General features: G+C 36.7%; 2 protein-coding genes across 2 annotated transcripts in view; one reads left to right on the top strand and one right to left on the bottom strand.

Annotated features, from left to right (window-relative positions):
• Positions 1-14,526, top strand: part of LOC129261869 (amiloride-sensitive sodium channel subunit beta-like) — a 39,704-nt gene extending 25,178 nt beyond the window's left edge. Inside the window, exons 10-14 of the mRNA XM_064099307.1 lie at positions 8,542-8,617; positions 9,085-9,142; positions 10,009-10,091; positions 10,598-10,673; positions 12,370-14,526. Of these exons, the coding sequence (XP_063955377.1) occupies positions 8,542-8,617; positions 9,085-9,142; positions 10,009-10,091; positions 10,598-10,673; positions 12,370-12,600 (524 nt within the window). The 3' untranslated portion in view covers positions 12,601-14,526. The remainder of the gene's footprint in view (positions 1-8,541; positions 8,618-9,084; positions 9,143-10,008; positions 10,092-10,597; positions 10,674-12,369) is intronic.
• Positions 3,258-5,078, bottom strand: LOC129262487 (uncharacterized). The gene has a single exon (XM_054900611.2). The coding sequence runs from the start codon at positions 5,076-5,078 to the stop codon at positions 3,258-3,260; it is 1,821 nt and encodes a 606-aa protein (XP_054756586.2).
• Positions 14,527-15,390: the final 864 nt, after the last annotated feature.

The raw sequence follows: 15,390 nt of genomic DNA, 5'->3' as shown, positions 1-15,390 counted from the left end.
ACAAAGTTTCAAAATTTATTGATCAAAATCCACACATATTGGATCATTTTCAATTTTACAAAACAAACACTGAAGTGGACAATTACAGTGAAACACAAAGTTACAAATCCAATATATAATATATAAATAAATACGAAATATAGAGAGAAAGATATATAGATAGAAATATAGTGGGCCCCTTACAGATAATAGTTAAGAAACATTAAAGATACTAAGGTCACATTCTTGAAAAATTATGGTTAACAATTTTCATGTTGAACGTTGAACCCTAAAACATATTCGATACATATTCAAAACAATAATTGACCTCTAATAGCATAGGAAATTAAATTATATGTTTTCTTTTTTTTGTTGAAAGTTTCTTTAACACGATTTAAAAAAATGTAAATTATACTAGGCTCAAATCAAATTAAATATAATTAAATAAAACAGAATACCAAAAGGATGATGATAATCACGGGTGGGAGGAGTGAGAATCTGCAGTGCAGGACCCCCACCCCATCCCTAAATAAAATAAAGGTTGCAAAGGGCAAATATTTTTCAATTTTAAGACTCGGAAATAAACAGAAATATCGTAGTTAAATCGTTCATAATACTATTTGACGTTCTAATCGTATAATAATTCAAAATAACCAAAATTTGATGATAAATATATAAAGAGGAACACCAATGACATAGTATAACTTAATAATGTGACAATTAAAGAAATAGTGATACCGTAGGAAGCTTGAAGAGAAAAGTAACAATAATAACAACATGAATAAATGAATCAGCTAGATTGTTTGCACTGAAACTAAATAATGGTAGGCATATACATCAAACCAACAAACCAGTTTAGCAGTGAATTATATTTCATTTTTATGCAAATATACACGTATATCGACACGGTCCAGTTAGAAAACGTTCTGACTCCAATTCTCTTATCCATTGTCCTTATCCAGACGCGGATCGGAAGAAGGTGAAGGAGTGGGGGGGGGGGCTGTGTCAAACTGCACAAGAATAGCCATAGTGGAGCGTTATGGCCCAGTGGATTAGTCTCCGGACTTTGAAACAGAGGGTCGTGGGTTTGAATCCCAGCCAAGGCGTAATTTCCTTCAACAAGATATTTATTCATGCACATTGTGCCGCACTCGACCCAGGTGAGGTGAATGGGTACCCGGTAGGAAAAAATTCCTCGAATGCTCGAGCGCCCGATCAAGGTAGCCGTGCTAAAGCCGGGGTAATAATAATAGCTGGGCCCGCTGGGAGAACAGTTTTCGGAACTGAAGTGTCTACCCTGGGTAAATATGCCGTTATTATTATTATTATTATTATGTGTGACATTCTCTCCTCTGGTACCCCTTTTGGAAACCGATCTGCACTCTAAAAACAAATCAGTCAAAAATGACTAGTTAATAGGGTCAGCTGGGTGCAACTGTTATCCTAGTCATGTTTGACTATTTTCTAGTCGTATTTTACTAGAACACAGTTATTTCTAACTAGAATATAATGTCAGAAATGTGACTAGCATAATTATGATATGCATATCAGTTGCACCCAGCTGACTACTTTTCTAGTCAATTTGACTAATTTGTTTTAAGAGTGTGGATTAAAGCTATTGCTATAAAGGTACAGTACATGTATGGGTCAAATTATACAAAATTTGTGAAAAAGTATATATGTACAATTACAGCTTTGGCAGCTTTTGTATTCAAACATGTTGTGAAGCGGGGGGGGGGCTTGGGGGGCTTCAGCCCCCCACTTTTTTCAAAACCGTGTACAAAAATGTAAAAAATGACCATAGGATTGTGATTTTTTTGCATGGTCAGCCCCCCCCCCCACTTTGAAAACCGTTCCGCGGCCCATGTGAGGGACGTGGGTTCAAATCCCAGCCATGGCGTGTTTTCCTTCTGCAAAAAAATACCCACATTGTGCTGCACCCAACTCAGGTGAGGTGAATGGGTAACTGGTATAGGATTAATTTGTTGAATGCTTAAACGCCTATATGGCGGCTCAGCTCCCGCCTCAAGCCAGGGTAATGATTACCTAGTATCCGGGCCTAGCGCAGTAGAGTATGCATGTAGTGACTGCTCGATATGAACATGATAAAACGACCATATTATTATCATCATTAAACGGCTACAATGATCAGCCACAACTAAAAGTATTTTCTTCACAACGCGATACCATAAAGTTTACATTATAATCACTTCCTAATTCCATACGTTATTTACTCTATTTACAATCATATAATCGTGGTGATATAAAGTGCTATATACATATTTTTTTTTTTATATCTTATGTTATATTACTGACAATTTCAAACAAGAACGATTTAGATAGTGCGTCCCAGAAAAAAGAAGAAACCGTAATTCTATGTAATGCTTTGCCATTATAATCATGAATTTGCATCATGAGATGTACATCAATGACAAGATATGCTTCCCCTCATGAAGCCAACCCCAACGTTCATAATACACGCATGATGACTGAGTTAGAACAATGGAAAGTGAATTTTCCTGACTTTAATTGCTATCTATTCTAAAAATTAAAAAAAGGTTCATATTAGTAAAATGTTCATTTTTTCTTCTTTCATATTATACTTTAAAAAACGAAAAACTAATTTACATGTAGCTCTTAAAAGAGCGTGTATATTGACTGCACTTCGGAGTGCTGATTTGTCTAGTTCAAATTTGGACGAGAAAAATCAGCACTCCGAAGTGCAGTCACTATATAACGCTCTTTAAGAGCTAAATTAGCTCTTCGTTTTTTTTAGAGTGTGTGATACCTTATGCGAAAAATATGATTGACGCAAGGTCGACGGAGAAAAAGTTGCATAAAAACATGATTAATTGATTAAACATTTGATTAATTCGACGGATCGCTGGAAAACAAGCATTTCCAATAAATCAGCAGACAATGGGCTAATGGTGAATGCGAGGTGATGAGATGGCTTGAATGTCAGATCTAAACTGATTGATGAGGAATGAAATTAATCACACAATGGAATGAAATGAATAATAATGTGGTAGTGCTCACCCGGTAATATATTTTTTGTTACTATAATAAAAAGGTAGCTTTGCAGTTTGTTATTAAAAAAAATTGTATAAAAATGTAAAAACACAAACCACGATATCTTTCGAAAGCATAAACACAAAATATACAAAGATAAGACGTAGACGGGGATACGCTTCCCAATTGTTCAGTACACTGCAAAAACGCCGGTGTTAATTAACACCGGCGTTTTTGCAGTGTATCAAAATTCATCTGTCATGGATTTAGAGGGTAAATAGCTTGTTGAATATGAGAATATTATCTCCATCACATGATATCATATTCCCTGATGACGTCATTGTCACCCGAGATGCGAGAAGGTGGTTGAATCTATTCAGTGTTCTAGCTGATATAGGGAATAGTGTTACTCTTCTCTTCTTCATTTCACCATTACTCATTACCTGATCAACCACGCACGACCTGTTTCTCTCGTCATCCGAAGTCACGACGTAGAGGGCGTCTGTCATACGATCAACGCACACATTCAAGATGACATCACTGTGGTAGATTTCCCTTTGACCACCATCTCTGTCGATGATGAGCGCTCTGCGATCTCTTAGCCAAGGTTGGGCGATGATTTGACCTGATGGTAGCACATCGTTCATTATTATCTTTTCTTTACACGTGATAGTGTTGGTAATATCACCATCATCTGGGTTGATCACGTATATCTTAGACTGACCCCTCTCAACAGCGATGACCATCCCATGATCCCGATCAGCTGCAATATCCACCCATGTATCATTCCGGGTCGTGTTTCTTGGTATTGTGACGTCATTGATGTGATTCCACTGTCTGTCGTATACACTGATGCACCCATGCAAATTGTCTCCTGCACAGCCATCGATGTATCTACCACATACTACCTTGCCATCATCCAGCGCTGCACATGAGATAACCCAGGATGTATCACTGCCGCTTATGACTCTCTGAATGTTTTTACTGTACAAATCTAACATGTAGGTGTGCACTTCACTAGCCATTCCATTAATCATTACCTTATATTCATCTATACATCCTACAATGCGCGGGAATGTGATGTCATCTGTGATGTTTCGGGTATCCATAAGCTTCCATTCACCATCATATCCATCAATTCTTCCATCATACCGCCCTCTCCCGGTACCCTTCACAAACCTCACACCTGATACAACACGATTCATTTGTTTCACCTCACCCTCATTCAGTAACTTCTTTAGTTCCTCACTCACTGATGCATGCACACGATGTCCATCTATGACAACATTTTTATCGTCTTCAAGAACTCTGTCCAGTGTCTGTTTTGCTTTCTCTGTTGATTTTTTGTCGTCTTGCCATGATTTCTCAAGCTCTCCAATCTTTTTCTCGACCCTCTGAGCGATGTTCTGAATGTCAGCATGAAGAACGCGTTGTTTGTCATAAATCGGTTGTCGTCTTTTCTCTGCAATTAAACAATTTTCTTCATGTCGCTTTTCTCTCTCCTCATTGTTATTTTGAATTTTATTCTCGATATCTTGAATCTCCTCGCGTAACTGTTGGTTTCTCGCGTCGATCTCCTGGTCGATTTTATCAGCGTCTACCTTTTCCTTTGTTCTGTCACTTTCAATAGCCCCTTCGATTTCGTAATCGACCACACTCTGAATAGTTTGCAAATGTTCGTCAGCGACTTGTCTACTTTGAAGAATCTCACCCCCATTGACTCCAGATAGCTCTAATTTGTTGGTCGCCGTTTTCTGGAGGATGCTGAGATTTGCTCTGATTTCCAGGAGGGCGTCCTCTATATCCTGACGTATGCAAGGTTTTTCATGATGGTCAATCACAGCGCACGGAACACACAAAGCTTTACCATGAGTCTTGCAATATAGCTCCATAATTTTATCATGTTTCTCGCAATACAGACGAAGCCCGCCTTTTCTGGGTATTCCGAGGCACTCTTTTTTCAAGGCGCACGAATGGCAGAGTTGTTTCTTCTTGTCTTCCTTCACATAAAAAGTCACATCAGCAATCGTTTCACAGTCGGCTTCTTCACAAAAGGCGCCCTGTATTGAGCCAAATTTAGATGCCATGTCGATTTATTTTCCTGTAAAAGAAGATAAGGATTAAGGAGGCTATGAGTAGAGAGAATAAAGATCAAAATCAAAGAAAAAAAATACTTCGTAAGTTCGTAGTTTGTTTGCGTTGGTGCAACTTTGAAAGGGTCATTACCAAAGAATGCACACCCCTCCATCAAGATTTTTCAAATGTAATAATAATAATAACAATAATAATGATAAAATAATAATGATAATAAAATGATGATAATAATAATGATAATGTTAATATATAATAATGATGATAATAATAGTCAGTTTTTATGTAGCGCAAAACACATAATAAAAATGTCTCTATGCACTTCAGAAAATAAAGGAAGAAAAAGATGTGTTGGTAAGTTCATTAAGTTGAATTGAAGTACAATTTGAATAATTTGGTTGGGGGTAGTTGTCAAAATTTCTAGTTTGATATGAATGGTACAAAATTGGAGAGACTTTGGTAACTTCTGACTGTGGCACTGGTACATAAATAAACAGGTCTGTAATGAAATGATATTCTGAATCGGTAATTTCTTTGGAAAAGAGGTGCACTTTTAGATAAGTAATGAGGATGAGTTATTCAATGGATTGCTGTTTTTTTTGGTAAAAGGAGAATGTTCTGTATATTTCTTTTAGTTGTGAATCCCCGGCCATGCAATTGTGGGGGTTAATGGATGTGCTGCTTTGCCACATCAGAATTCAAATCATATCTACAATTTACATATATTCAAATTAAGTAAATATTAACCAATCAATTTAGAGAATGGAGGAACCAACTAAAAGTGGAAGAGTCTAATTTATGAAAATAACCAATAAGAGATAGTGGATGAAGATGAATAAGATGTTGGGATAATTACATAATAAGAATGTTGAACAAAATAATCAGATGTGAGAATGTAATGAATGAACACATCTGAATAGGAAAGGAATGACGGAAGAAGCAGGTTTTAGGGTCAAATGGAAATGGATGACAACAGAAGCATCAAGAATGTAAACAAAGCTGAACAAAATACCAAAACTGGAACTATAAATAACTAAACTATAAAAGGAAACCAAATGTCAAAATAACAGTCCTACACAATCACAATAATTAATGGTAGACTACTTATACAAAATTATCATTATCAAGACTTACTTCCGTGTTGAAAATCAATCCACCGCAACACAACACAATAATCCTCACTACACACAAATGAGTTGTCTTTATCTTTGCAAGTCACAAATAAAGCCGACTTCATTAAATCTCCGATAAGTGATAATTTTGTGGATACAATATCAGTTCAAAAGTAAAACTTGTAAGTAGATAATACAAACAACATGGCGATTATAGTTGTGCTAATTTACTTCAATTCGAGAAGTGTGAACGTTGGACTTTGTAAGTCACAAATAAAGCCGACTTCATTAAATCTCCGATAAGTGATAATTTTGTGGATACAATATCAGTCCAAAAGTAAAACTTGCAAGTAGATAATACAAACAACATGGCGATTATAGTTGTGCTAATTTACTTCAATTCGAGAAGTGTGAACTTTGGACTTTGGAATGACATACGAAATTCGACCAGCAAAGGAAAAAGCGAAAGTTATTGCTCTACTTAGTTTCCACTTGAGAAAATTACCCGAATTGCGGGTAACCCGGATCATTTTCAGGTTATTTTCGGGTAATGAAAAAAATCCAGGTAATTCCGGGTAATCCGAAAATTACAATTAAACAAAAATTAAATGCAAATTTAATATTCATGTTATATTTAAATAATTGTTTACCTCGATACGTAGCTAAAAAAATTTAGCTCACGCTCCGCGCTTGCATTTCGTAATTTTGTTCCTATTTTTAAAGAGGGCGTGAACAAAAAATGTTAAATTCCTTGATTTTCGGGTCACTTGGACCAAATTCAGGCTTGCTGTATTATTGCCCGATTTTCGTTTAAAAATCACACTTGAAAATTCCAGGAAATGTCTATGAATTTCGGGAAATTGTTTTGGATCTGTGGAAACACTGGCTATACTTAAAAAATGTTTTGCATGGTAAATAAAAATGCTTGGGGGAGGTTGCAAACGGAACTCATGTAATCCTGAAAATGAATGTGATGACCGAGGAGGAAAGAATATGAAAATGAAACTTGGCACTTTGAACACGTTATTATGAACATTAAATTCCACGGGCGTAAATACCGGAGGGGGATATATCCCCCCCCCCCACTTTTCGGATGGGGGGGGGGGGAATGGCATCCCTACATCCTCCATACGCCTACTTATATACATTGCACGTGATGTGATGGATACACACCACTTGAAAGAGGTTTTTGGACACCATTTTGTCTTCCAAGAACTTAAAATTTGCTAGCTCGCCTCACTCGCGCGCATATTGCAGGGGCCGCGGAACGGTTTTCAAAGTGGGGGGCTGACCATGCAAAAAATCACAATCGTATGGTAATTTTTACAATTTTGTACATGGTTTTGGAAAAAGTGGGGGCTGAAGCCCCCCCCCCCCCCGCTTCCGCGGCCCCTGTATTAATATTGACTGTCATTCATTACTTTATATCACAACAAATCCAGTACAATATAGAAATCGATTTTAAAAAAAAATACTGATAGGCCTTTAACTGGAAGATTGTTGTATGATGTACAACGTTATATATACCCCCGTATACATAGCCATTGGTGTGGGTGTGTCCCAAAAACTTTGAATTTTCAGGTCAATATATTGCTATCATCCCCCACTGTTCGGACCGGATTTACGCAAGTAAAATGTAGGTCTACAGCATTTTCAAATTCCTCAATGGAATACTAATCAGCTGGCCCGAGGGGCCACTTTCATTGACGAGTGGATACCATGCGCGACCAAAAGAACACGTAAAAAGGATGTCTTTATCAAGATAGGGCACGTTACGTACGTAACGTGATAAGGGTGTCAAAAACACAAAAATAATGAAAAAAGGGTACCTCTTTCGCTAGGAAAGTTACGTGTTTAGGGTCAAATTTGCGGGGATGATAAAACAAAATTAAAATGTTTTATGAAGGATGTCCTTTTTGCCCCAACACTACGTGTTTAGAGTCCGATTTGCACGAGGTGTGTAGCTTGGGGTCGTACTAAACCAAAATTGATGTGTAAAGGTAAACCAACGACCGAAGGACCTGTGACAACAAAATATTCCTGTACTTGTTTAGGGGTTTATTTCGGGGAATACTTGCCAAGAGTATCGTTTTGTTCCCAATACTTGTTAAGGGTAGGGTTTCACACGCCAATACTTGTTAAGGGGTGCATTTTCAGAATATGGAAAATACGTGTTTAGGGTGCTTTTCGAGACCCCATGGTCGCGCATGGTATCCACTCGTCAATGGAAGTGCCCCCCCCCCCCCCCCCCCCCCGGGTCAGCTGGGTACAAATGAACATTATCCGGGATCGCCGCCATGTGTCATGCTTGTTAAATCACTGCTTGTTAACTTTCTTTGAAATTTAGAAACTGCCTGTCTTGAACGGATCGAGCGCATGTATTTTGTCGGAAGACTGGGTTGTGAGTGTCCAACAGCTTGCCAGTGAGTAATCTTGTGATATATAATAATAGGTTGACTGTCAATCACGTCTATTCAATTATCTATATCATGAACGATATTCCAATGTTAAAATTTTGTCCATCAATGGCATAATTTTTCACAAAGTAGGAAAAGGGGGTGAGCGCATTTTTGTATGTAATTAGTCATCTGTTAAATAATCTTTTTCTGTGTCATCTTGCGAGTAAAAAAAATATTTTAAAACGATTTAGAAGTAGACCAATTAATTGCAATGGAATAACTGATTATTTAATCTATTGATTTATTATCGGGGTTTTTTCGAACACCCTGCTCATAGTTGATTCTGTACTCGAACTGAGGTGTGTATATCTTTAAGATTAATACATTTCAATGCGATAATGTAATTTGTCTCCACAGTTTCAACTTTGTATTATAATGTATCGGAGTGTGTAACAGAAAACGCCAAATTTATATATTTCCTTCATTTCCAGTGATATCAACTACTTGCCAACAATAAGTTCAGCCACTTGGCCTTCTGATAATTATGAGGTAAGATAAACATACACACAGTCGGGAAAAGGAAAAACATATTAATCCCCCCCTCCCCCCAAAAAAAAAGTTAGTTCTAGACCATACCTTTATGACTTTTCTACACTCTAAAAACACTGAGTAAAATTTTACCCAATATTGGGTAGAAAGGGAACAGTCATGCATATTTGCTGGGTAGGTTTTTTTACTCCATATTGGGCTATTTCAACGGAACATTGCGTAAAAGTAACAAAATATTAGGTATCTTTTTACCCAACCAACATGCATGTTCCCATTTTACCCAATGTAGGGTAAACCTTTTTTAGAGGGGATCGTCACAGTTTTTATGATCAGGATTTAGTGGGCATCATAACTTTAATATGAAAATGCTCCAAATGCCCCCATGATAAGCTCGTTTTGACATCCAATCCAATATATTTGTAAGATTGGTGATCAATTGGCCACTTTTGTGAAAAATAGCCGAGAGAGTGCGCTAGAATACGAAACAATGCCAAATTTTAACTCTAACGGCTGAAGAAAAAAAAATTAAATGACCAATAAACTTACACTTGATTGGAAAATTTGCAAAAATTTCATTCAGATAATAAAGTAATGTTTCTGTACACGGTTTTGGAGGAAAAAATGGGGGCTGAAGCCCCCAGGTCCCTCCGGTTCCGCGGCCCCTGCCCACGTCCTCTCCTCTTCGAAGTAACCCACTCTTTAAACACGTTTCCTCACATTTATTTCGATCACCCGATAAGAGAATAACAGTAAGATAGTAATGGAAATTGATGCAATTCTTAACACCGGGCCAGTGCTAGTTGCTAGGCAACCACGCAGTATAGTATAACCGCATATTTTGGCCCTCTTTGCTGCTACTTTCACAGAGGAAGCTTTTTGAAAAGATGACAAAATGTAATGCGGAGATGAGGGAACAGGTCAGAGGCCAAACCCCATCTGACTGGACAAGGTAAATAAAGTTTTTTTTCTTCTATAATATGATTTCAGAATTATTTTTTACAATAATAGAATGGAATTGCACCTCTCAGTTAATGACCATCCTTAGATCGTGATAATTGTCGCCCCCTTTTTTATTAATATACTTGGGGTCGGTGGCTAATTAATATTCGTTATTATGTAGAGAAGGAAAAATCTAAATACAAAAGACATTGTGAGTGTTAATGTGTGATGTCTTAGACTCACCCGTTATATCTCTCTCACTTCGCATCCCATTTTCAACATTATACGGTTGTCATGGTTGTAGTTCGTTTTTGTTGTGTTTTTTTTACTTTCCAAATCTAAATTAACTCGTTCTTGGGATAGAATTTGCCCTTAATACACAGAGAGGTGATTCTTTAAAATAAAGTAGGCATTTTTGCATCTGTTTATTCCTATTAAGACTTCAGAAAAGACGATACTTTAATTTACTTTAATTTTCTGTTTTATATTTGTTCTTTATTTTCTTTCCATCATCAGGAGTAATATGGCTAAGGTAGAGATTTACTTCGACGAATTCAACTACGAATACATTCGTCAGGATAAGGCATATACGGTAGGTTTTAATTTGAACTTCCCAATGTCCTTTTATAAAAGAAAGAGCACTGAAGTAAATGCTTCATAATATTCATCCAGTCATTTAGCTTCTCGCAATTTAAGAACCAATTAAACATTTATATTACTGACAACGTGACATGAAAATATGATTTTGATTTATGCTTATGTCCGATCCAAGGCATATTTATAGGTTAATGTCAAGAAATTGAATAATCAGAACAGGCAAATCAACTTGAGGAGCCTGCATAGCAGAGCGAGACTATAGACGCCGCTTTTCTGACGGCGACGGCGGTGGCGACGTCGGCGTCGTCAACATTGAAATCTTAACCAAGGTTAAGTTTCTGAAATGTTGTCATAACTTGGAAAGTATATGGACCTAGTTCATGAAACTTAGACATAAGGGTGATAGTGTATCCCTGAACATCCTGTTTTAGGTCACACGATCAAGGTCAAAGGTCATTTAGGGTCAACGAACTTTGATAATGTTGGGGGTATTTGTGGAATTGTCATCATAACTTTAAAAGTTTATGGATCTACACATATAGTTCATGAAACATAGACATAAGGGTAATCAAATATGTTTTGCACATGTCTTAGGTCACATGATCATGGTCAAGGTCATGTTGGGTCAATGGACATAGTATTTTATTATCATATGAAAGGTTTCTTTTGTGAATAATTATTCTATAGCTGTTTACAAAGTCAACACTGCTGCTATATCGAATCGCGTAATGCAGGCGAGACTGCCAGAGGCGTTCCACTTGTTATTATTATTATTAATGTTATCATCATCATCACCATTACAATTGTTGTTTATTCAGCATAATCGAACATACATAGAACCGATACAAGCGCTGTAGGATAAGGAGAGCCAACTCGCCGCCGGGAAAGGAACTCACTCTGTCATGTCTGTGGTTATATCATGGATATAGGGGCTGGAACACTGATCTCTCCACTAGGGGAGAGATCAGTGGGCTGGAAAGTGTGTATACTTATTTGAGAAATCACCTAATAATAAATCATTAAAGGGATGGTCCGGGCTGAAAGAATTTATAGCTTAATAAATAGAGTAGAATTCACTGAGCAAAATGCCGAAAATTTCATCAAAATCGGATAACAAATAACAAAGTTATTGAATTTTTAAGTTTAGCAATATTTTGTGAAAACAGTCGTCATGAATATTCATTAGGTGGGCTGATGATGTCTCATCCCCACTTGTTGTTTTGTATTTTATTATATGAACTTAGGTTTATTCAATTTTTTTCCTCCAAGAACTAGAAAAATTCGATTGACAACTGATTTAGTGCATTAGATATTTATTGCTGCAACTTATTTCATTATAAGGGAGACATATTATTCACACGAGTATGAAATAATGAAAAATTATGATTTTATGTAATAACATAAGAAAGCGGAAAGTGGAGATGATTGTGACATCATCAGCCCACCTAATGAATATTCATGACGACTGTTTTCACAAAATATTGCTAAACTTTAAACTTCAATAACTTTATTATTTGTTATCCGATTTTGATGAAATTTCCGGCATTTTGCTCAGTGAATTCTACTCTATGTATTAGGCCCGGACCATCCCTTAAAGCATATTCTTATGATTACTTACGAATAGGAATATCAAAATATCATTATTACAATGATAGTTTTGCTTTTTTCACCCCTTTAACTGTTTCATACAGATCCCCGATCTTCTGAGTGACATCGGCGGCCAGCTTGGTCTTTGGCTTGGCCTCTCGGTCATCACCGTCTTCGAAATCTTCGAGAGTGCTTGGGCCTTGATCGCCTTCTTCTGCTCTCGTTGTCGAAACAGGACGCGTCCAGTGCAGACCATTATTCCCTCGTCGAAAGTGGCGCCGAGATCGTCGCCCCCGCCATCGTACAGTTCTCATTTCGCCGATGACAAGAAGTAGAACGCGGTGATATCTGCTTCGTGGAAAAGCGCTATAGAACTTTAGCCGGGACTGACACTTGGGCATACTGAAAATCTTTCATCTTTCTTTTTCCCCACGATATTTGATACTCGATTTCATTTCGCTTTCCCTTCTACTGCTATAGACACTATTATCTTTTTGCCTTCATCTTTTCTTCTTCTTTTTTTTTCACTAGAAAACCTTTTCCCCTCTTTTTTCAAGAACCCTATTTCCTTTACTTCCTCAGTGATCACGATTACCTTTTTTTTCAATGTTGAAGATTACTCCAATTATGTTTAACATGTTAAAGTGGATTTATCAAGGCTTGTGTCGTCACATCGTATACCCAACCATTAGAGAAAAGGGTCCCCTAAATTCTCGAAACGTCGCGTCCAGTTTACATCGGGTAGACTTGACCCGACCTTTCGGAAATTTAGGGTGCCCTTTCTCGAATGGTCGGGTAAATTGGATCCGACGGCGTTTCAGGAAATGAGTGTGCCCTTTTCTCGAATGATCGGGTTTAGTGATTGCCCGGCGACCCAACCCGATAACCCGATGTGATGTCACAAAGCCGTTTTAACAATACACTGCAAAAACTCCGGTGTTGATTTAATACCAGCCCGGAATCTATTATGTCCACACCAGAGAAGTATTGAGACAACACCAGTTTGGGATCAAACCGATGCTGTTTTGTTACTAATTTGTGTTGTATAAACACCTATCTGGTGTTAGACCAAAACGAAACTGGTGTTGTTTAACACTTCTCTGGTGTTGAAATATATATATTCCGGGCTGGTGTTAAATCAACACCAGAGTTTTTGAGGTGTACAAGCTCTACTTTTTAGTAAGTCCTCTATTTTCATTTACATTTTCATATGGTAATATGCAATTATCCATATTGCAACAACGCTATATTTTTTGTTTTGTAGTGATCTTTATTATTCATTCAAATAAATTTCATACATACATAATCAAGAAAATATAGAACAAAATGATAATTGCAACAGTGCAATACACAAATTAAATAACAGTGTAATAAACATAGCAGGCAAATTGTATAAAAAAAGAGACATAATCCGAACTCATGCAAAAATAACATTTCAACAACTTATATATGCAGCTATAAAGCAAATAATAAAACAAGACGTAACAACTATGCAAATTTAAAGAATGAATGTATATGAGCATTCTCCCGTCCCATGGCCCCCCCCCCCCCTATCAGACCCCTATATTCATGTACCAATCATGTTTCTACGATATCATTATTGAAATATTTCTTATGACGTTTAATCTGTTTTGTATATTTCTATATCTGTATATGTTTGTTTTTACGGTGATTATTTGAAAATGGAGATACAGAGACTGAAACGAATATGATAGATGACTATTTAAATCAATCTTGAGTCATCTCCCTCTGATCCATCAATGTATAATTGCCCCCAGAAAGCGGACGAAAACTTAGGAATTAGTGATATTCCGGATACATGAGAAACAAATCTACATTGTTTAAAATATCGTTTAAAAAATGTCCTCGATCAAAAATTATTTCTTCTTTCAATTGAGACCGATCCTCATTAATTCCCGTTTTGCTCTTTGAGAAGAGGTAAAAAAAGAAACACTTGTGAAATACTTCATAGCGGTATGCAGAATTTGTTTTCCAACATGTCCAAAGAAAGTTTAAAGCGAGAAAGTGAAGCGACCAAGCTTGTCATGGACGCTTTGCTTTTTAAAATAAAAATTTAAGGATTTCCACTTTTTGCACTTGGTGACTTTTGTGAAAATTTTCAGTGATAAATGTAGGTTTTCAAAATTTCTGGTGGCAACTGCCCTTCCACTGCATACGGCCACGAATACTTTATGACTATGTCTAAAACAGAAATGCTTTTGGTTCATGAGATTTTGATGCCTCAATAAATCAGTGATATTAAAAAAATGTATCGACAGCATTCTTTCAAACTTTGGTTTCCTGGAAAAATCAAGCTGATTGCTGCCATATATCTATTTTAAGGGTGTAATTTAAGCGCCTTTTCTATTTTAAATAGATATGTGTACATAACTTAATTTAAGAATCCAAATTGTGAAAGAGGTGTTCACCGGGCGTTGTGCAAATAATTTTCTCAATCATTCTTAGTGTAAATTTTGATGTTCGGTACTAAATTATTATAATTGTGCATAAGATTGTATTTTATTCGTATTATATTATTTAAAATAGATGCTGAACAAAACAATAAAATACATACTCAAAACATATCAAAATAATCTTAAACAGCCGGGGACAGAGGCGTCGATCGTTGGGGGGGGGGGGGCAGGGGGCGGTCATTCCTAATGGAAATATTGGGGCAAACATATTGATTAGCCCCCTAATGATTTTGACAACTATGCAATGCAAATGAATGCAAATGAAAAGCATTGGTAAGCACTATCAAATCATTAAACTTAGCATAAAAATGAATTTAAACAAGTCATGTAAAATTAAAAATTTTCGGCGCAAATCGCTCGTAAAACTAAATCTGGCGTGCCGATACTTTTGGACATTTTTCAGTCTTGCCCCCCTCCCAAATAATCATTGGGGCGATTCCACACTAGAACTTCAAAAATATCATAAATTTCAACATGCTTTCAATAAGTCATAAGTAGTGTAATATTTTACTATGATACCTAAATTTTATGAAAATTGTGGGTTTTAACCAAAAGTGAAGTCAGATATAGTTTTTTGGGGGAAAACAATGGAATTTTCAATAATTTTGCTAATTAAATAGTCAAGTACAAACACTGCCTGAAACGATTATT

This window comes from Lytechinus pictus, chromosome 5 (genome assembly GCF_037042905.1).
Source record: "Lytechinus pictus isolate F3 Inbred chromosome 5, Lp3.0, whole genome shotgun sequence".
Lineage (NCBI taxonomy): Eukaryota > Metazoa > Echinodermata > Echinoidea > Temnopleuroida > Toxopneustidae > Lytechinus > Lytechinus pictus.
This window is presented reverse-complemented; position numbering and strand designations above follow the sequence as displayed.

What these genes read in the sequence shown, in the direction of transcription:
- LOC129262487 (XM_054900611.2), bottom strand. Translation starts at nt 5,078, where the DNA reads ATGGCATCTAAATTTGGCTCAATACAGGGCGCCTTTTGTGAAGAAGCC.